The sequence below is a fragment of the Empidonax traillii genome, unplaced genomic scaffold (assembly GCF_003031625.1).
Source record: "Empidonax traillii isolate 1590-97213 ecotype Southwest subspecies unplaced genomic scaffold, ASM303162v1 scaffold326:size758569, whole genome shotgun sequence".
NCBI lineage: Eukaryota > Metazoa > Chordata > Aves > Passeriformes > Tyrannidae > Empidonax > Empidonax traillii.
The window spans coordinates 150,967-174,704 of NW_020955519.1; the positions used below are offsets into that span (position 1 = coordinate 150,967).

The 23,738-nt window shown below is 35.1% G+C and overlaps 1 protein-coding gene across 3 annotated transcripts in view; it reads right to left on the reverse strand.

Moving 5' to 3' along the window:
• The window catches only part of PDE10A (phosphodiesterase 10A), a 358,019-nt gene that overhangs the window by 27,396 nt on the left and 306,885 nt on the right, over nucleotides 1–23,738 (reverse strand). For all 3 annotated transcript variants that reach the window (XM_027891692.1, XM_027891693.1, XM_027891694.1), the window contains exons 6-13: nucleotides 17,772–17,912; nucleotides 15,225–15,380; nucleotides 12,440–12,490; nucleotides 10,581–10,639; nucleotides 7,824–7,875; nucleotides 4,248–4,390; nucleotides 1,986–2,078; nucleotides 1,222–1,408 (exon numbers count right to left, since the gene is read on the reverse strand). In XM_027891692.1, coding sequence (XP_027747493.1) covers nucleotides 1,222–1,408; nucleotides 1,986–2,078; nucleotides 4,248–4,390; nucleotides 7,824–7,875; nucleotides 10,581–10,639; nucleotides 12,440–12,490; nucleotides 15,225–15,380; nucleotides 17,772–17,912 — 882 coding nt within the window. The remainder of the gene's footprint in view (nucleotides 1–1,221; nucleotides 1,409–1,985; nucleotides 2,079–4,247; nucleotides 4,391–7,823; nucleotides 7,876–10,580; nucleotides 10,640–12,439; nucleotides 12,491–15,224; nucleotides 15,381–17,771; nucleotides 17,913–23,738) is intronic.

Genomic DNA, 23,738 nt, shown 5'->3' on the forward strand with positions numbered 1-23,738 from the left:
ATGTGAAATTTTAATAAAGGAAAAAAAAATTCCTGTATTCAAGCACTGATTATTAAAATACACATCTGCAAAAATGTTAGTGCATTTGGCTACACAATTTCACACATTAGAAAAGTGACAGATTATATGAAATTCAAGAGTTCTGGAAAACTAGGCCTTCTATCACATCATTCTGCATCTGTTCACTCAGGTAAACATCTAAGGCTCAGCTGACATTCCACTGCATGTGAGCTCTCCCAGGAAAAAGACTCAAAGTTCAGGAGTCATAAATGCTAACAGAGAGAAAACCGGTAACAGGGCACAATTCTTTTTTTCTGCCACTGCATGAATTCAGCTATTAATTGGTACAAATTCAGCTATTAATTGGTACAAATATCTGGAGCAGTATGCCCTGAATGGTAACATTCACCATCTGAAAAGAGTGAACTCACACACCACTGAGTGATTGCAAAGTCTCAAGTATAATTTATATGCAGGCCTTTCTACTTGCATCGACCTGTATGAAACAACTTTAAGTAACTGCTAATAAAATTTTCTGCCCCAGTGTATCAACAACACGATGCTGGTAAAATCACTTAACCTAAATCAACAGGCTTAACTGGCACTGCATTGTATCTTATCTCCCATGAATATACACAGTTTTTCTGCACTGCATTTTTATTAAATTTATTGCATTTTTATATTTATATAGTAATGATCATTAAATGTTTATGTATCCTACAGGAATAGTAATTTTTGAGAGGGTAAAGGATTTGAGGACAAAAAAAGCTATCCACTGTTCTCTAGAAGCATGGATAATTATGAGTATATACTATAGAATATAAAGGTATAAATTGATCTCTGAGTATTAAGCATATGGAATTGAAAGAATGCATAGCAACTCCATCTCCCAGTTAAATTTGCAAAACATGTAATCTGAACTTATAACAGTAAATAAGAATCATACTTTCTAAAGGAAAATAGAAGACAGATACCATTCATATTTCAGAGCTTGCTCTCTCACTTTAGCTACTCAAAATTGATGTTTCCAGAGTATGTTTATTCCAAAAAGGGTCAAATGAATCCCTTAAAATAGAATTATTCAGCAAGGAATTCAATGATTCCTGTTTTCTTTTTAATTCAATAAACCACATTATGAATCATTTTAATAATATGCAACATCAAAATACCTAAGTATTCCCATTATAACTAACAGTTTTAAAAACTGTAAATAAAACTTACATTAGCACAGTGTAAGGCTAAAGCACAAAAGACTGCAAACATTTTAAAGTTGTTCTCATCAGTTTTAGAGAAGGCACTTCCACTTATTTTGTTCACCATCTGCACAACACCTATTACACTTCCTCGGCTTACAATAGGCATGCACAGGATATTTCTGGTTGTGTACCCTGTGTAGAGGTCTACTTCTCTGGAAAGCCATAAAAGAGAAAGAAAAAGAGAAAAGAATTAGTATTATCAATTCATATCTATTCCTCGATTCTCAGAAATGTTGATGACCACAATAAAGAATTGTTTGAAAGCAGTTGTAATTAGTACATCCAAGAATTTCACCTCCAAAGCCCTCAAATATTTCCATCTACTGTGTCATACTTAGAACTTTTTAATCCTTTAATCTCCATTTTCAAGGTAAAAAAATAATACTTCCTTAAACAGAGAGTAAGCTTTTTCATAAATATAAAGAATATTCAGCTATTTTAGGAATGCCATTTGTTAATCAGCTGTTTTTTCTCCCCTGAAATTAATCACATTGCAGGGAGACTAATAATGAAAGTTGGCAACAATCTAAATTTTACTCCACTATATTTATATTTGATAAAAACAATATTTTTTATTTGTATCTTAAAAATATCTCTGATGGTTGAAGCAGGTTGCCTCCTCATCAGAGGATCACAGCTCCATGAATCCATATGAATATGAAATTTAAGTGGTAAATTTAACTAAAAGGTTTGATGAGCTACCTTCCCCTACCACAAACAACATCCTACCTGTTAAAGCGTGGATCTGCATAGGCATCAGGGATGTTAAGGACTTCTCCTGTTCTTGCCACTTGACCAGCTATTCCTTTTTCTATAGAAAATCTGGAGAAAACAAAAATGTGTATCAGCCAAAATATGAGCTACCTGAAAAAAAACATTTTTCCAGTGGAGTCTGTCTCAGGCACAGTAACGGGCATTTGTTCCCAACCAGAGCCATTTTGTTGCTTTTGGGAGAAAAATCTTACAAGACAACAACTAGTAGTACATAACAAAATAAAAAAGCACAAACTAATAGATACTTTCTGAAAACATTGTATACATACATATGTATATATAAAACTAGTTCAATACGAAACATTTTATTATATGACCATTTTAGTGATGAAAATTCAAAATCTTCAATAACCCTGGAGGTTATCCCTGATAAGCATAACATTTGTACAGAATCTGAGACTTCTGTTTATCTTTATAAGGTATTGATTTTATTATCATTTTTACATATTCATTTTTTTCTCTAGACACAACACAGGTAACATGGAGCTTGTTTCTTCAGGTAGGGTGTGTGTGGATTTGGTAAAATAAAATTTGGAGAAAGACCAGAGGAAATTTCAAAGCTAAAAATTATATGCATTTGCTATGTAGACTCTGGAATATCTAGCCTGTTTCATGACACAAACAATGCCATGATACTAATTGCATCCCTTAATCGCCACAAGGAAACTAAACCCAACAAATATATTCTTGAGTTGAATCAATAATTTTCAATTCTTTGACATAAAGCAGTTATTAAATACAAACAGAACAGAACTTATGGAGAAAAATATGTAAAAAAAAGTAGAAAGAATAATCATATGTGGAACACTTTGAAGTGTAACTGTACCCTGATAGTACCCTGATCCCCATTGAAGTTAGTGATAAACCCACCAGGATCTCACGCTGCACACCTGACTTTAGGTTATTTTCTGCTGTTTCTTATGATAAGTACATCACACTAACTTAAGACACCTTTCTGATGACTCACTCAGTGTCACTTTCTTACAGATATTTAAGTTGCACTCCACTTTCAGATACAACATCTGTGAAATGGCTCACGCCTTGCACTCAGAATCAACATTTCAATAACATACAGAAAAGACAGAAAGATATAAACAATAAAAACAATTATCAAGAAGTATGAAAGTGTATGTCAGAGCAGGCCTTCTTTAATTTACAGCACCTTCTTGCTTGTCAGTATGCAAATTGCACCAATTTTGACTCCTTCCATTCTCACTCACACACTAGTAAGTGGGAGGTAGTTTGTCTAAAGGAGTCTAAGCAACAGCATGAATCACATCTCATACTAGCCCAGAACTTTAAAAGTATAAGGAGGAAATTTAAAAAGTTCTGATAAAATCCATGCTGAATATTTTAGCAAAATTTTAGAGCAAAATATTTAGTCATACGCTTCTTTCCTTTTAAGAAGCTGCACATCTGAAATCTGTGTGCCTTTGAAAATATTGATCTGTATCTATTAAGGACTCACAATTTTTTTTTAAGTGAAATATGCTATATTTATTTTGTTGTTTTTCTTCTTTCTTTTAAAAAGCATTTAAGTGTAAAAATTACATAACTGTGACATGAAGCAGAAATACACATAAATTTTAGGCAGAAAATCCTGTGTAGTTATTAACGGGCCATATACATTTTCAGATTCACCACTTCAAGCATACTTCAGTATCAAAATTTTTTAAAAGTTTCAAAATAATCTAAGTTCACATGAGAAAAGTAAAACTAAATTACTGAACTTGAAATCTTCAAAATCAGTGACCAGTCCATATGTCATTCTACACTTGTCTAGTCCGTCCACAAGAGGTACAAATTGTGATTTCCTTGCTTTGGATGTGCTTGAATCGCACAAATTTCAATTCCTCTTCGGAACCCTCTTGGGAAAAAAGTCCCAAACTGGCAGACTATGGATTAGGTGCACCATTACCTGCACCTTTACCTACCTCAGAACACCTCTGTTTTTTTCCCAACATGATTTCCAAAAGGACCGCCTCCGGAAGACGGCATTTCCAGGAGTGACGTTATAGCTTCAGAGACGTTGTTTCGATGGCACTGCAATGTCATTCCCAGAAGTACTACCTTCTGGAGGCGGGTCCTGGTGGGAATGATATCACAGTATGACAAGTATTGTCAGGGTACCTGCAGATAGGCACAGAAACTGGGTAATAAAATGCCTGCATGTCTGTAGTTACAATGAAGCTGCATTCTTCTGCTAGCTATTCTTACCTTATTTCTTTGGTCTTCTTGAAGACAGGTTTTCCATCATTTTCTTCTCCAATATCAAAAAGATCTGAATACAGCTCCTTATTTTTGTGGTCAACCTGGAAGAGTGCACACCTATCTGCATTCACCAGGTTTTTTGCATATATCTACAGACAAAAAAACAAAAGTAGGGTTAATGGTCATGAGTTAGATTATCTTCAGTCATTTTTCTGATAAAGACCTAAGTCACTGCAAGATAAAATTTTGAGAAATTAGCCACTACAGAAATCTGTTTGAAGGAGCAATCTTTGAGGAGACAATTGCAAATTGAAGCCTTATTTGATATTGTTTCTCAAATTAAAGGGTTCCTCTCTTTGAGAAATGCAGGGATATCTTTAGAGACTTGATTATTTGCTAAAAGAAAATGGTCTTTCCTATTAAATTGTTTTTCAAGCACAAAGAAGGCTTTTCAAAATAGTACCTTTCCTTCTTCTATGTTTTTATACTATTCATCTTGACTTGATTTTAAATAGAACACTTTTGGGTTTTTTGACTTCATCTTCAATGCAAATATATTGATATTGAATATCCAGCAAAGACAGATGTAAAAGAGAGGGTAGTGCTTGTTTCTAAAAAATCTAAATGTGCCTGTAATAAATAACAATTAACAAATGATCCTTGTGAGTCCCTTCAAACTCAGAACATTCTGTGACTCTGTGATTCTTTAATTAGAAGTGTCAATATAGATTGTCCTGCGTATGGATTTCCCGTGGGAAATGCCTGCACCCTCCTAATGCCAGGGACAGTATTTGTACAAAAGCTGAGGCTTAGTGATTTTACATGAACTAACCAAGCCCACAAGGTACCAGCCATAGTCAAGGAAGTACCACAGTACAGCAGTAGACTTGAATGGTCTCTATCATTCTTTGAAACAAGTTTTATCTTTGTGAAAATAACTGCCAGGAGCACTGAGTGTCAGAGCAGAATCTTGTCCTGGCAACACAGTAGCTCTTCACTGAAATATTTCTCTGACATAAAATGGCCTTTCTGAGAACAAGAGGAAAGAGTAAACCAGAATCAAATAAGGATCACCGAGGTAACTTAAGACGCCATATGCAGGCTCAAGAACCTGCTCTACCCAATTCAGATAGGTTTCTCATGTTTCCTCTCTGATTAGGATATACAGCAGTTGCATGGTAGAGCATGATCTGAGGTGGATCCTGCTCAGCTTTGTGTATAATAGCCACCTAGTTGTTCAGCTAGAGAAAGAGGCTGACATCATCTTGATGTGCAATGCATGCAGATGGCATGTCTTAAGAATTCACAAGACTTCCATATGAATGAGCTCTCCCACCCCTTTTCTCTTATCTTTCAAAAATAAAAACAAAACCATAAAGTATTTCATTTCACATGAATGCAGATAGACCTTGGCAGGAAAAAAAAAACAAACACCTATGAGATGACAAAAACTTGCAGGGCTCTCCCATACAGACAGAATTTGTGGCTGGAAGGATTCTGTTGTCTTCTACTACATTTACTCCATCAGAGCAGTAGAAAGTCAGAGAGACTGCAATCTAAGAGGTAACATTTGTGAAATTTTTCCCCCTCAGAGCATTAAGAAGTCTAAAGATATCAACCACTCACACCACGAGTGTGAGTGAATAGAACTGACAAAAAGGACAAAGGATCCAGTAAATGGTTCTTTACAATATTCAGAAACCATCAGATTTCTTTATAAAAACAGCAGCCCAGTGTTGATTTTATACAATTAAACTTTTATGCTTTTATGCATATCACTCAAGAACACACTTTGATCACAACTCATGCTTTTCAAAAATGATTGCTTAAAAACTACTAATTGAGAGAAATAGTTAATGGGATGAGAGAGTCTTACTTCTCTAAACCCCTAGCTCCAATCCAGGCCAGTGGCTGAAGGGGAGTATCAGTACAAAAATATGTTTTGCACTATCAATAGAGAGGCCAGGGATCAACTTTTGCATAAGCTGCTTGCAACTACTTCAAACATATTGGTAAGAAAATTTCTAAGGCAATGTGAACTTTTGCTTCCCCTCCTTAAATCTATATTCAAAACCACCATTATACCATTTGCTTCACTGGGAGACTTTAATGAAAATAATACCAAAAAGAATGGAAAAAAAGCCCTATATTTATTTCTTTATTATTGCAGGAATAAATCAAACCATAAGTGCAATCACCAAAGGGTGAAGTAGTGAGATGAAACTGAGTTCCACTCTTTTTCTCACTGTGAGACACAGAATAAGTCACATAATGATAAAATCATCCTCTCATAAAATGGCAATAAACGTAAAAACACATAATTCAGTTAATTGGTTCAAGAAAGAGAAGAAAGCTGAAAAGGAAGCTCAGTATGAAACATCACACAGGTTAAAATGCAGAATCACGATGCAGTCAAGTGTTGGAAAAGATGATGAAAGAGTAAGCATATTTTACTGCCAATTGTGTTTTCCACCAGATCTCTAATCATGGGGAGGAACAGGGAAGAATATCAATATTTGTTCTCAATACCATATGTTATGTTATACCAGTTTTTTTTAAATGTTAAGCTATTTTTAAGCAGTTCATTTAAATTGGAAAAGTCAGTGTTCAGAAGTGTGTCCTATGTGCAGATTTCTTGACTGTGTACCAACTAGAATAAGACAAACACTGCAGAATATTTTCCATTACTAATTCAAGTTTCTAAATAAAACCACTTTAATGTTGTTTGCATTCTAACTTTGTTGTCTTTGAATATTCTAGCTAAGAATATCACTTTGAAGACTGGACCAAGTATCAGAGTACTGTTGGAAAGTAAATTTTTGAATATGAAACTTTAAACAATGGTATCACAGACCTGATTCAGGTTTACATTAGGAAAAAAGAACTGAAGAATGTAATGAAAGCTAAAGCTAAAAAGCATAATTCACATATCATACACTCAAAATGTGCTACAAACAACCAGTCCATATGCCTTTTTAAACACTATTCAGGAAACAATTCTGAATTCAAAATTCATTATAATCTGCTACTGAACTGTACTTTAATTCACTAATTAGTTACTACAATGGAAATAACTAAGCACTTGCTTTAGTGGTTTCTATAAAACATTGACTGACTGACTAGCTATGGGTGTAGTTTTGTAAAGCAAAGGGATGCGGCGTCTTACACATCTCATTCAGCAACTGGAACAAATACTCTAGGAGTAATGTTTGACCTCTAGGCCTTGCTACAGACAGTAACTTCTTCAGCAGTGTTTTGCAGTATGTAGCATAATGAATTTAGGAAGAAGGAATCAATACAACAAGCTGAAACAAAAAGAAAACCAGAATTCTTTCCATTACAATGTTCAAATCTCTGAAACATTATTTAGTTCAGAGACAGTCAGGTTTCATTACTTATGAAAGTTGTGAACTGAAGCTGACCTTTGCTACCTTTTCCATCCCACATGTTAATACTCTTTGTATTATATGTTCATTACAAACAGCTCATATATTCCAATGACGTAATGTCTTCAAGGAAAGGACAATGAAGGACTTTAATAACTATGACTAACAAACTTAGAAGTGAAAAAAGACAACTTACCATTATATGTTCAAGTAGAGAATCTATTGCAACTATGTTATCAAAATACGTTCTGCAGAGAAAGAGAAGTCAGTAAGCATTCATATTTAGTTAAACACTTCTCAAATGGGTGTCACGGGCTCCTGTTTCACTCTGGGTTAATAGTGGAACCAGAATAAGTGAGGACAAAGCACTGCACCTTGAAAATTACTGACTGGCTCACTACAGCAGAAAGGAATTAAGAAATGGTCCTAGCTCTGTTTCCTTCCACAGTTATTCTACAGTGACAGAATTGTAGAATATTCTTCATTATACATAGAATTTTCTCTGTAAGAAAAGGAAAAGACTACCAAACATTGCCTACCACGAACTGAATAGGTCCTTGATGAAGAACACCAAGAATTTATCACAGTGCTTTGGCACGTATGACACACTGAAAATTTTAAAAGCAAATAGAAGAAGGAAAAAAAAAAGCGGTAGAATAGATTTTTAAAAATCCATTAAAATATCTCATTAGGTTTACCCATATTATGTGCTGAGAAATGAATAAAACTATGTAGTGTAGCTAAATCCACCACATATTATCCAGCTTTTAGCACTATTTAAAAGGCAAGAATTTAAAAAACTCTTAGTAAGTTTTCTATATCCACCCAGGTGCAGCTTGTTAAAGCTGAAGAAAGAGGATGATCTTTTAACTTAATAAGAAAGAAACTTGGTTTCACAGCAAAGTGGTAACTGTTCAAGGACAGTCAAGAACCTTGAAAGACAAAGGTCAAACTTATTAGTAAAAGAAGTCTAAATCTTCCACATGCCAAGTCTTAATAACCCTCGGATTACAATGTTCCCAGCAGAGAGAAAGGCATTGTCACATGGCCTTGAATATATATACAGTTCAATTCTGTTTGGGTCTGGTGGAAAGGAAATACATAATACACTAGTTTTACATTGTCAGGGACATGATGAGGTGGAGCACTGCATACTCTGCCCTTTCTAAAATATTACAGAACATGTCCCAGTGACATTGCACACTAACAATTTCCCCACTGAATAGGAGACCCTCTTCCCATGTAAGAAAAGGTTCAGACCGCTTCTAAGAGGAATGTAATTATTTTCCTGCTAGTATGTCTTTACCTACATGAAGATCATAAAGTTATTATTAAAAGATATCCCAATTTTGTTTTTCAAGACAGTTTTTTTTTGTTAAAGCTAAAAATTTCTAGCAATTGCTGAATACTTCTGCATGAGAAGTATTTTCTTATAGAAAGGCATAATAAAAATTTGCAATATTTATCATAATTTTTATCTTAAAAATTTAAAACAAAAAGTTCTTTAAAACAATCTCAGTACTATGCCAGTCCAAGAATAAATTGCCAGTCCATAAACCTGGGTAGATTAATCCAGAGATTTCTGGTACATTAGCTCAGTAAGGATATTAGCAACATAAAAGCACTCTGGAAAGGAACATAATGGTGCAAGACTCAGTAAGTGTGTCCTTTAGGAAACACACTCTGAATTATGCTGAAATAAAAAAAAATTAAAAAAAAAAAAAAAAAAAAGGTCTTCCTGAGGAAAAAAATAGGAAAAACATCTGGATACAACCAGCTTGCCCTCCTTGCAAGGGGCAGACTCCTCCCTGTGGTGTATCACTCCCCATTCCAGCTGGGTCAGCTTGGCTGCCTAAATTCCTGAGCAATGGCATAGGAATCTTGGACATCCTCTAATCTCATCAGTTTGAGAATTGTTCATCAAGACCCACAGAAGTGTTTGTAGAAAAAATTCAAGACATCTCATTTTTCCACAATATCATCAGTACTTTGTGATGCACTTAGAAATTCTTCTACCAACTAATTTCATGAAACACTGTTAAGCACCCCAGACTGTGACTTACTAAAAGTACAACTCTTGTTTGTCCTTTAATTTATTAGCTATTTTTTCCATTTAAAGATCCTAATAGCAGTGACAAACAAAAAGGGATGAAGGAACAGCAGATCGCTTCAGACACTAAACTGACTTTGCAAGTGTAAGCCCAAGCTTTCACACTCTTACTGTGTTTTCAATTTAATCTTGCCTTTATTGTCACAAGAAATTAAAAGCAACATATTACATGCAGTCACAGTCCTTAAAAATGAAAACAGAGGCTTCAGACAATGCAGGGGAAGAACAATCACATGGCAGCCCTGATTCTTCAAGTATTTAACCCTGAAGTCCTTCTATTCATGCATACATGTGTGTGTATACACACATGTCCAAAAAATTTTACCGGGGAGGGGGAGAGGGAAAGCTGAAGCATGCTAGCTAACTTTTCATAAAGTCCTTTCAAGCCTTCTAACATTACCATGAAAAGAGATACCAAGCCTATTTGTCACTTTTCAAAAGACACGTTTAACTCTGACAGAAGAGGTGAGAAAAGGCAAAAAAACCAAACCAAAACAAACAAACAAACAAACAAAAAAAAAAAAAAAAAAAAAAAAAAAAAAAAAAAAAAAAAAAAAAAAAAAAAAAAAAAAAAAAAAAAAAAAAAAAAAAAAAAAAAAAAAAAAAAAAAAAAAAAAAAAAAAACAAGCAAAAAACCACAAGAATAACCAAAATCTCTAAGGTATAATTGAATGTCACATTTTCTTCTGCACCATCACCAGAAAAGAAGTTTGAAAGGTATACACCACTGCAAACCATATCATTTGTTCTTGTCCCTGTGCTTAAGTTTTTCAAAGGGAGATTGGAAGATCCAAGGTAGGAAATGCTGTCACAATAAACTCATGAGATGCAAATCACACTTACTTCGATACGTCAAGCAAGAAGTCATTCAGTTCAGTCTGCTTGGCAAGGCCCCGGCACACCTGGAAGCACAGATCATAGAATCATTTGCACCAGAATACTGATGTCAGTGGGAAACTGACATCCCATCCACCTAATTTGTATGAAAAAAATAACACTACTAGTCTCTCTCTCTCTATATATATATGTTAGAACACTGTATAAAATTAAAAGCTGAATTTGTGAGCTGGGTTTCAATCTTAGCTATCTAGCTCCTGAGTTAAAACTCTCAAATGAAAAGTAAAATCTTTCTTAAGACTTTTTGAAAGCTGTTGGTTGTTACATTTGTTCGTGCCTCAAAGGCTGTCACTGAAAGTGGCTATGGAATCAACATCATCTCCTTTTCCAGAACCTCAGCTCTTCTGAGATTGTCAAATATTTTGTTTCCTTCCTTTCTCACCACACTTCTACCACTATTTTCCAGGTTGCAAAGTAGCATGTAGACACAACTGCAGACTGACATCAGGCAAGTTTAACTTTGCTAAGCAACAGATGATATATGAGCAACTTCATGAGAAATCATCATGAATATGAATATGAACACAAAAATAGTATGCATACTACTTTTTAGAACAAAAATGTTAGATGAAGTAAAGCCTTCAACTGCATTTTTACTTCATCTAATTGCATACTGTGTACCTGAAGTACAATTGTACATCTGTATATTACTAGAGCAAGCACTGAGGCCAAGAAAAAGCCTCTATTTGTACTTGTTCCTTTACACACAAAAAAATACCACTCAGAACTAGTAATATCTTTCATCTGTGTAATACAGATATAAAATGCCAGATCAAAACTTTTGCATTCTTCTCATGCAAAAACCTTGGGAAGGGCAAACCTTCTGCTTAGAAGGTGGCAGAGAAATGAAAGTGATCAATGGAGAAGCTTAAACTAAACTTTCCATGCAGTGTTTTGTAAGGTGTGAAAGACTTCTCAGTTAAGGGAAGCGTCATTCTTACAATCTAAAGCTACAACTGCATGCAATTGCAATTCTACTAGCATACAACAATCTATGCCAACAACAGTCTATGCCAACAAATGCTGCCTAAATGTGAATGACCATCCCAAAATCAGTGACTTCCAGCACCAAGGCAGCAAACATTAAAACCCAGAAAGGCAGAAAGCTTTCTGAAAGTCTTCTGACAATTGTATGAAAGACATCTTGAAAAAAAGAATGTCACGAACTTCCTCCTGTGAGTTGATGGAAGAATCTATTTTAGCATCTTCTCTGAGTTGACAGAATATGTTTAGCTTCAGTGTTATCATCTTCTGCTAGCTGAAGTAGCAAAACCTATTAGCAAAGCTGCTGGGGTTTGCTAGAGCAGCTTTGACGCTGTGTGAAGCTCCATTAGGCACCCAGCTAGGGACAGCGTGAGGCATCCTTAGTGGCAGTAGTTACAGGACTACGAAGCAGCTAGCGAGGATGGCTTAAAATAGGCTTTTCTAGCAACACCTAATAATTTTAACCTGAATACCAAAGCAGAAGGAAAGCAATCAGTTAGTCTATCAGTTGTATTCTTAGGAGAAAGAAAACCCTGCAAAGTTGTTATAAATCTGCTTTAACCAGAATTTTTCCTCTTTTGTTAAAATTTCTCCACTTTAGTATAAATACTGTTTATTATTTTATGCATAATCCCAAGTGAGGAAAACTAGCTCAATGAACACCAAAATGTTATCATAGTTTTCCCAGGTTCAGGAAAGGTGCTTGAATCCAAGTTTTAGCAGTGACCTCCACTAAAATTTGATCACAATCCATGTTCCTACTAATCAAATTCTGGCAGATGGGATACACAATAAAAAAATGAAAAACCAACCAGACTTACTTGTACTTGATGTATTGCTACTGAAGCCCATGCAAGATTTGCTGTTGCAACCTGCAACAAAAGAGAAGTAATTAGCTCTGAAGTAACCTTGAAAACTGCTCAACAGTTACATGCTGGTTTTCTCTTTCTAGCTGTGATGTAAATTGACTGAGCTGTTTTAGACAGGCAGGCAGTAAAAATTTGTGGGAAGACAGTTATTTTGTCAAAGTCTCAGTATACTTGCAAGTGTTTCAATTTTAGAGCTTACCAATGCTCTTCAGAAGCAGAATTGGGAACCCATCAGCTCAAAAACACAACATCAAAACAAACATCCCATAAGCCAAGGGCTTTAAAAATTACACTGCTGAAAGGCATCTGCCACAGAAGTTAAATATCCCTTAACAGCTTTCTGGGGCTGTATCTCTTCAGCAATAACTACTTCCAGCTGTAAACAGGCACTGTTTCTCTCATTACAGTTTTGGTGGCAGAAGAACCAGACTTGATCCCTCAGCTCAAGACTAGTGTTTTAAGTATGACAGTTTCCAGGCAACATTTCAAACAAATGTCATGTAAACTGCAGTTAACTATGATGTGCTACCATGCATAATCTCCTGTCCTTGAAACACAGGAGCTTTATAGGAACAGAGAGAACAGAAACACAAAAGGTCAGCTTCTGCATACCCTCCTAGGTACTTTTTTATAATTTTATATTTTTAAACAGAACACTTTGTACACATTTTATAAAAACTGCTAACAGTATCCAAAGGCTTTCTGAAACCTGAAAATGAAAAGAATGCTTTAGAACACTCAGAAAGTGACCTTAAAATATTTTTAATTTAGTAATAAAATACCTTCGTTTAGCAGCCAGCTCCAAGTAGAACATTCATGAACTTCAGTATGTGAATACAGAAGGTATTTTGTACAACATAAAATACTCATATTTTCACAGAGCAATGCATGTCTGAGACATATCTGAATTGTAAATTGATTAATGTAACACAAAAAGTTTAGAAAATAAATACATTGTGTGTAAGCAGCAGAACTAATGAAGCCTAGTTTTGTATCAATGCCTCTTTGTTCTCTGAGCAAGGACACTGGTGCCACCATATTAATCCAGCCCCTAGCACAACCTCTAGCTACTGGTGAAAAAATACAAGATGTGACACCAACTGAAGTGACATTGACTGCCCAATATACATATATAAGCATCAAATGAATGCTAGGCTACTTAGCTCGCTGATAAACAAAATATATCAATTAACAAATATTGCTGTTGTTTTCCTTCTTTGGGAGGACTAGTTTTAGTATCTCTTGCCAGCATATTTCTGTCTTTTTCACACAAATAGTTCTTGTTCAGTACAGCTAAACTTCTCCACATTGCATCTCATACCACTACCGAGACAATACACCAGGCTAGAATTCACTCTGTTTTGTCCTAACCTCTTCGTTCTGGGCCTCTTCCATGGGGGAGGGTACAGAGAGAAAAGTACATAACAAAAGTACAGAGAGAAAATGGTACATAACACTTCTATGTGAGAGACATCTTAATGTTCAGATGGGACATAACAAGGATCCTCACCCAGACATGAGAGGTAAGATGCTCTTCTAAAGTCTTTAATAAAGCGACAGCCTTTACATCATCTGCTCCATTTTCAAATTCATTTGTATTTGGCTACTAACTCATAACTTTGGATTGACAAATGGACATGTATGGACAACACAGCTACACAGGCCTTACAGGAATACAATAAATCCCATAGAGCAGTCATTGAAAGGGGAAGATGGTTATGAATGAAAATATCTGGATGGGGAAGCATCACAAGGGAAGCAAAAAACAGAATAAAGTTTTACAAGGCACCCAGATTGGCAGGTCATCTAGGTACCAGCACTTCTACACACAGTTTCTAAGGACAACTAAGTCAGGAGACAAAGTCAAAGTGAGTAAATCTTGACAACTCGCAGAGATGGGACAGGCTAGAGAGATAAAAGCTATCAACTCCTACAGGCTAAAGAAAAAGCTGACCCAAAACCTCAGTTCTCAACCTCAAGAGAAACCAGGATACTTAAGGGCTCAGCAGACAGCATCCTTTGTCCTCCTGTTGCAAAGAATTCTGTAGGGACTACCTGGATGCTCGTGTCTCTGTGCATGATTTGTGGAAATACCACCTAGACACACACATCTTGGTGCTCAAGAGTGTGTGGATGTAAGAATGGGAATGAAGAAATTTCTTCTGCTTCACTTTTTTTTATTAAAAAATCACCTTCTCCTCCTGTGAGACCCCTCATTGAGACCTGCTATACTGTTGCTACGTGTTGCAAAATTATGTTCAGTCCTTAAGAAGCCAGACCAAAAAAAGTAAACTGAAATAAATTTTAAAATCTTACCATACTGTAAAATAAAACCTTACTGGACAGCTGAAGTTGAGACTCAGGATAACTGGGCAGTCTCTCTTTTTATATACAAAGTGATTTTGGGTTTTGACATTTGATTTACACTTATATTTCATTCACCTGCTCTGCACTGATTTCTTTAAACAACTCTGTATTACAGAGTTTATAATCAGTAAAGAAATCTTGAATCTGTTTTTCCACAAAGGAACATAAGGTAAAATTCTTGATGCGTCCTTGTACTTGTATATTTTACCTGCTCTGACTGAAAATACCAATCACTACCTACATTTTTTTTTTTTTCAGTAAGAACAAAAATCAAGCATGAAAGACATATGAGAGAATGAGAGGAGGAAGTCTGGGGTGGAGAAGTGCTGAACATCATGGGGAAGTGTGCAAAGGCTGCGCATGAGCTCACCTCTTGGTGACTATGGTGGAAGGCTTCTTTGCCCCAGTGACGGTAAAGCTCCAGGATACCAATCAGGTCACCAATTGCAGTGACAATTGGCAAACACAGAACGGATTGGATACGGGTCCCTGATTCCAGTCCAGTACCTTTGGGAAATCGCTCATCCTAGAAAACGTAAACATAATCTGATAAAATGTAAGTATTATAACATTGACAGGAAAGATATACTGATGTTTTCCTCCTCTGCTTGGCTGATCAAATCTGTAGGAAAATTATAAAATAAATAAAAAATTGAAAAACCCTGATCTCTCAGTACAACTTACACATAGTATTAAGACATCTACTAAAAAAATGCAATTTAAAAGTCTCAGCATTAGTTTACATCTACCGATGACCTTAGAGATTTAAAGTCAGAGTTGGTTGTGGTGTTATACCGTCTTTATATAATACTTTTTTCTCTAATCTCACAGGCAGCAAAGCCAGCACTTCATTGCTAATGCCAGTCCAGATTAAATAAAAACTCAAACAAACAACTCTACCCTGTCACCACCTTTCCCCCCAAAAAACCTCAAAGCATTTGTAATCATGAAGTGGACTGCTCACATTTCAGTGTTACTGAGTAGACAGCAGCGCTTGCAAGAGAACAAAAATTGAAACCTGAGGCTAAGGCTTTAGGTTATGCAATTATAATCCTGAACTAACTCCTTACGAGGGAAATGTGTTCCCAAAAAATTGTGCATAAAAAATTATGCAAAAAATTATGCTTAGGCACCCTGAATAAACTAGTGCAAAAGTTACAAAAACAAATATCACAGTAATCCTACCAGCTGCTATAAAAGGCCCAATTACATAACTTTCAGTCTATATAGGGAATGTCTAAGGTTTTATAACTTCACTTTACCATGTAGGAAAACTCACAAAGACCTTAGAAACCACATGGATGTTACAGTCAGTGAGGCAATAAGTAGCCAGATATTGTGTTAAGTACACAAGACCCACTTCGTTGCACATTTGTCCTTCAGTATTTGATTCATACCAGATGTTCCCTGCAGGCTGTGCTTAGGCAAGACAGACACTCCTTCAAGGCCGATCAAAATCTCTCATTTCTCAAAGAAAACAGCAAGTAACCTCTACTTTAATTACTAAGATGACAGTCAATTTGAACAAATGACGGACAAGCGAGTGGGAAGCACTTTGAAACATGAGCCTTCTGCTTCCACTTTTTAATTCCGTCCTCCCACAAAAAAGGGCTGACAAGTCTACCTGCATTGGCTTCCCTTTCACTGTTGAGAAGCTCTTAACATCACATGAAGGCAAACCATGTTACCAAAATGAACCTCCCTGTTTGGTCAATGATCCACTGATACTACACCAACAAAAAAGTTCAAAACTCCTCCTCGCTAACCCCCTGATTTTATTATGAATGTAAAATCAAAACAAAATATACAACCTTTCTATACAAGGATATCATGATATTATTGGAAATTAGCAGTAACAATTTAAACCCTGTGTGACTGAAAAACATACCAACATATAAAATCTTTATAGTCCAAGGTATATAGAAAGCGCTGACTGATACTACAGGGAAAGAAGCTTCTGCATTTTGGTTTTGTGGCTCAGTTTAGGTATACTCACATTAGGCATCTGGTATTTTGTTTATAGTCCTGGTTTGCCCAACAAAGGTCATACAGTTTTTAACAAATAATTTTAAAAATAGAGAACAGCAGTGCCCAATTTTGTCCATGGTATCCAAAGATCATTATTCTGGACAGAACTTGTAAGGATAGGAAACACTGAAGAGATAAGAGAATGTAAAGTTCCTTGGTATTCTTATAACCAGCTAATCATAAAGTGCTCTCATAAAGCACAGTTGAAATACCAGCTTCATACAATTGCATAGATGGAACTAGAGGATGAAGTTTTAAAAATAAAAAAATAAAAATGACAGACATACAGAGTGCCAAGAATTATGAGAATATCTTCTTGGGAATTTCTGACTCCTGTTACAGAAAAAGGCCTGAATTTTGATATCAGTTACATTAATGCACCTTTCATGTAGATCTACTGACACTCTAGATTTACCTCAGAGTATGCAGAGATAAAAATCCTGCCTAATAACCAGAATTCTAACTGACATTCTTGTGAGTGTGAGCCCTGCATTAAAATCAAATTACTTTGATTACCTATATGAAAGTCGTCTTGTTTGGGATTAGTATTTCAAGAACAGGAGGACAGGAGTTTTTGGCTGGCAGGTTTTTTTTCCTCTTCAAGTGACTATGGTGGCATTACTTCCTTTATCTCTTAAAATAACCCAAACCAAAAGGCAAAAAAAAAAAAAAAAACAAACAAAAAAAACAAACCCAACTTTATATTTAGAATAAATGATATATTCCTAAATTATTCCATCAGCTAATCCAAACTCAAATTCATTTTCTTGATAGGAAGACAGATGTAAATTCCATCATTATAAATCCATCTCAATAAACATTTCAACATCAAAACATTCATTCTGAGAACATACTGCATTCATCTCATTAAAAATAGAAAGCTTTTTACCCCCAGAATATCTTCTACTAACAACGTTTTTCTGGATCTGGCTACATAAGCAGATACTGTAGTGCCATGTGCAATGGGGCCTGCAGGAATGAGTCGTGGTTGTCCTTCTTTAGCTCCTGGTGGTGTAAATATACACAGACTCTAGTTAGAAGGAAAAAACAGAAAGAAAACAAAACAAACCGCAATTAGAAAACATGGTTACTTTTACACTTCCTGTGCTACCTATGTAAAGACTGAATAAAGTAGATAATGTAGAGAAACACAGCTTTTGACAATGAAAAGTAGTTGAATAAACTCAGCTTAATTTTTCTGAAATCTAAGAAAATCCCACTCTAAAGTCACCATTCTGATAGTGGATAACTCCTGGATAACTCCAGTCAGTTACCATTTATATCAGGGTAGGACTGCATTTACTTTGAACACAAGTAACACAGCATGAAGACTCAAAGAGGAAAACACTGCCTTGAAAGAGACAGATTGGTTTTTTGTTTGGTTGGTTTTTTGTTTGTTGTTGTTTGTTTTTTGTTTGCTTGTTTGTTTTTATTTTTGGTCTGGGATGTACTTATCTATTTCAACAGAAAATAATCAAAAAGTAGAGATAATATTTAAGTTTCTTATTTATTTAAAACCACAGAGAGATGACATTACCACTACACAATGTATTACTAATATTCCTGGTAAGAATGGCCACAGGTTATGCCACTCCTTTGTGCTGATTAATTTTGCTATAATACTTTGCTTTCTTTTGGGCTATTTTCTAGCATGAAATACTAAAGGTATAATTTGCATCTGGAAATTCAGCGTCTACTGTCAGCTGTAGAAAACAAAGTGATGATATGAGGTGCATGCTCTCATAATTACCCTTTCTTTATTATAAAAACACGCACAGCACATTACAAAAGACACTAAATAATTAAAAAAAAAAAACAAACCCTAAAAAACACCACACTAAAATGTTCAGAAACTAAGAAGATGAAATATAATGCATCATGCAAGTACTTCTCTAGTGATGAAGGTACTTTAGTTGAAATGGATTAACAGCATTTTGAAAGGAGAAAGTTGAACTTTATGCTGAGGGGAAAACAAATGGTAGATAAAAGTATGGAATTCATAGCCAAAAACAGAGGAACGTCTATCCAAGAAGAATCAGTAGTTCGACAGTTGGTGCATTCAGTGAGTTCAAAAGAAAAATACTCAAGATTCTGACAAAACCAGTAACAAAGTATTTGTCTTGTTCTTAAGCACAAAGTCGGTCAGTCTCAAAAAGTTCAGCAAGACAAGGAAGTGAGTTCTCCATCCAGTAATTAATTTGCTAATATTGTAATACATATGAAAATTAAACTGTCTTAAAAGAGAAAATAGAGCTGTCACAAACTATTTTAGCATGGACAAGTGACTTAATCAATTGGAAGGAAGGATACTTCTTCCATGGACTAGCCCTGCTGAATATGAACATTTACTCCAGTTTGATGTCTTGCATTATGGTACAAGTACATGAAATATTGAAATATTCTGTTTATTCTTTTCCTAAGCCTTAATCTTATTCCTCCAACCATTTATGCTCACAGTTTCTTTGAAGCGTGGTCTTTAGCAGTGAAAAACACTGGAAAAGTTGGACTGTTTATTTTCCATACGAATTAAAAGCATTTAATAAAAAAAAATATTAAAAAAAAAAAAAAAAAAAAAAAAAAAAAAAAAAAATAAAAAAAAAAAAAAAAAAAAAAAAAAAAAAAAAAAAGAGCAACAGCCAAACAATCAAAAAACATTACAAAATCAATACATTGAATCTGCCAGAACAAGCCTGCTTATTTTACCGGAACAAAAAGCTCCATTCATTCTCACTTTTTTGTAATCTAATAAAGATACATATAATTCCCAAATGAAAACTTAATTTCACAGTTCCTTGCCTTCATAAGCTTCATTTCATGTTTTTACATGCACTTAAATAAATGAAAAAGAACATTGTACATAACATATCCAAGAAAAACACACCACAATCTGTATAAAAGTACATTATTCTAATAAAACCGAAGAAACCACAAATCATTATTTATTTAAATCAGTGTTCTGGTACAAAGTGATTTTTTTTAAAAAATCAAAGAAAGTAGTAAAATACAAAGGGCATAGAAGTTCAAATGTCTGATCTGCTATGCTACATGTTTATAGGAAAAAAAGATTTACTATTTAAAAAGTACTTTTATAGTAGGAACAGTAACAATTTAACTCATTACAAACTGAAAAGGTGGTTCCTATTCAAGAGTATTGCAAAATTTGGAGATGCAACATAATGTTTAAAGTCTGATTTATGTAATCCAAGTAGTGGAATGAGTCAAATTAAATCAACAGGACATAGGAGATCAAAGTTGAATTCTACAAAGATTTATAACACTTTTATCCACACCATTCTTCTTACCTTTTTTTTAAGACATATTTTATTCTTTTTGCCAAGGTAGCAATGCATGATGATTAGCAAAGTAACTGTGATATTTAAATTATATGTATAAAATGTGCCTTTCCACACTCCTCTCTTGAGTCATGCCTGTCACTAAATGCAAAACAATACACAAATCTTTCCCTTCTCAGAAAGAGCTTCTCAAAACAGAATACAAGAAAAAGAGACAGAAAATCAAAGAGCCACTTCTATCAGAAAACAAAGAGCTCATTTCTTCCACACATACATATTTTACTTCAGAAAATGCCTTCACTTAATTTTCAGTGGTCAAAAATCTGTGTTGACACCCTGAAGTCTTGCCAGCAAATGCTGCTTCCACCAGTAGAGTCTTTGCTATGGCCTTGTGTATTGGTTTGGCTGGTAAATTCCTCTGTTGCTATCACCATGAAATACTGCTATGAAAAAGCTTCCCTATATTTGAAAAAGCTTGTGAACATTATTTTACTTCCAGCAATAAAAGGAGTTTTGCAGAAGCAATCCTATTCTGCCTCTTTTGAGAAGCTGCAAACCCCACTGCTTAGGGCTTAGTGATCAAAAAACTCTTCAAACTACCCAGTAGGTTCTAAATTTGCCACAATTTCTCCTGTCTCTACAGGTATAAAAGTATGACCACAGAGAACAGTTGATAATCTTATGCTGAGCATGCAGCATTATTAAAAAGACAAGCAAATTTTCTCATAAGCTGTAATTAGTCCATAAGCTTCTACCATTCCATTCTGACTTTATACATGCACCTGTTCAAATATCATGATAATGATACATTCTATATATGATCAATTTAAATCTGGATGAATTTAAATATTTATTGCCAATTAAGGATGTGGAAATATCCTGAGTTTTGTTGGAGTTTTGTTAACAAAGCTTTTGAATTCTAGAAGCCACCAATGGCAAGGTCAGACAAACAAAATGCACTAAGCTGTGCTCTGCTGTACTATGGCATGGTACTGAAATAATCTCTGAGGCATCCCACAGATACATCTTTAAGGCAGTCTCTGTAATTATCACCATCCAAAGCCACCAGGTTTTTCACATCACCTATCCAGTTCACATTTCTGTTTTTCTTTTGTTTAAGGAAATAAAATTATTACTACTAACTGTGAATGACTCCAGCATTCTTTTAAGATGCAAATGTACATTCAAGTAATTTTTCACTAGCTCTAAGGGTAATTCGAAGTGTTCCCATACAGACATCAAGTATATTGTATACAGCTTCACAAGTAAGTGAAGAAATGGATACATCTGGCCCTTTCAAATTACTTGCATTTCCTCAGTGGGTTTGAATATTTTACTTCAAAAAAGGACTAGCAGTTTGTGTTTCTCGTAATGATACTGAACAGTGATTAATAATCAAAAGGAGGAATGAGAGCACTTTTATCCACAACTTAAACAATATATAGTCAATAAAAAAAGAAATACGAAAATGTTAAGATTCATGATTTCCCAAATACCATACTGATAACTCATAATGCAGTAAAAGGAAAAGGCTAAGGAAACAGCAGGATGCTTGCACACTGCTCACAGACTCTTTTGCTGCTATAATCATTTGCAGTGAGCCTCTAAGTCAGTATCAGGAAATAGGTAAATGCAAATAGCTCTTTACGGATACAGCAATGTCACTGGTCTCTCCTGGCAAAAATTAGGTAATAAAAGGGAAGTAGTGTAGAAAAAGCATTAGATATCTCTACTGATGATCAGAGAGAAGGAAACCAAGATGGGAGAGTAACTCTGGGCTTGATAAACTACCAAAAGAGGAGACATTGGCTTAGAGAGAGAATCTTTTGGAAGCTTCCAAGTTCATGCATTCTGGCACCTGGTAGCCCATGTGACTTTGAAATTCCCTGTTTTGATCTGTTTCTCCTCCTTCCAGACAAGGACAGAACCTCCTTACCTACATCAATCTCAACCACCCTATTAACAATATTCTTCCAATAAGTTCTATATGGTGATGGACTTCTTTCTTTAAATGTAGTATGCAGGGGAACATCAAAATCTGACACCAAGAATGTTCTATACCTTGTTGAAACCTGAGAGCTTCCTTTCCTGCCATCTCTGACAAGACAGATTGTTTTGGTCGGGCCTAAAATCTTCAAAATTATTCCTCCCCTCCTAGTTTTATCTCTTAATTCACTTTTACCAAGTCCACAGCTAAAAAAACTCATATTAATTTTGACAGATATTACAGCATGGTTTGGAATCCACTAGTGATCTATCACGACCACAGTGAGTAAGAGGTTCTGATACAAAACAGTAAGTCCAAAACAAATTATGACCAAAGGTTCAAACACTGATGAACACAGAGAAATGTTACAAAAATCACCCTTTTGTTTTGGTGGTGTTAGGTTAATAGTTGGACTCAGTGATCTTAGAGGGGTTTTCCAATCTAGAAGATTCTATGATTGTATTCTTCTACTCGTATTTCTTAGGCGTTCTAGGTATAGACAACCTTTTGTTCTCTCTAATGTCTTTTTAAAATATCTTCCAGTCTACAAAAATGAAGAATGATGTATATAGTAATCAGTTCTTGAGGGATACCAACATGACAGCATTCTTAATTCACAGATAAACCAAAAAGCTCAGCTTTCAGATGCATAAAAAAATCAGTATATATTCAATAAACCATAATACCATGTCTTTTGTTGCTCTTTTCTTGGTGCTATGCATAGAGTCTGGCAAAATTATTAAGTAATTTATCTTGAATCACTTACTCTGGCTGAAGAAACCCTCTTTACTCCTCATTTCTAACAGCTAAGAGTATGCATGTGAAGAATTACCCACGTTCATCTTGTCATGCTGTCATAACTTGGCCTCACAGTTGGTTTTTCTAGTGAAAATCTAATTCTTGACAGAGGAAGTAGATTAAAATCCAGTAAAAGGAAGCATTAGGAGCAGCAACAACTGTCATAACTCAATAGCATCTGCAACTCCTGAGAGATATTCTCACAGCAGTAAGAAACTACCTATAGTTTTCAATGATTTCAAGTTTTGGCTCTTTCGATGAAGAGGTCAACCATAGGTATAATTGATGCTGTTTTTCTAGTGGCTGCTGGTGTGTAGTCAGTTGGAATCCAGCACACCACCAAATTCTAACTCAAAAAGACTAGAAACCATTCAACTAACTGTACCAAGTTTGCTATGGCTGGATTTAAATGGCAAACATGTATTGCTCATTATTTCACAAACTGTTGTGTCTTTTTTTATATAACTTCTTATTACTATGTAAATGACAATCATAAACCGATTTTTCTAAATTTTCTTTGCCGAAGAGAAGTCTGGATAAAAAAAAACAGGTTTAATGATTGGAATGAAGGTTAAAATATAAATGTGACAAGCATTCCACTAACACACTGTTTTGGGGTATGGGTGACTGCATCCTGATCTAGTTTCTTTCACAGCATAGTTTGTTAATAAAACTGGCCCTAAAAACACTTCATGGAAAATAATTTAATCTTCAACTGACATTAAATGAAAGCCTTAACACTAAAGCACTGCTATGCAATTTGATGCTTGGGGGGGGG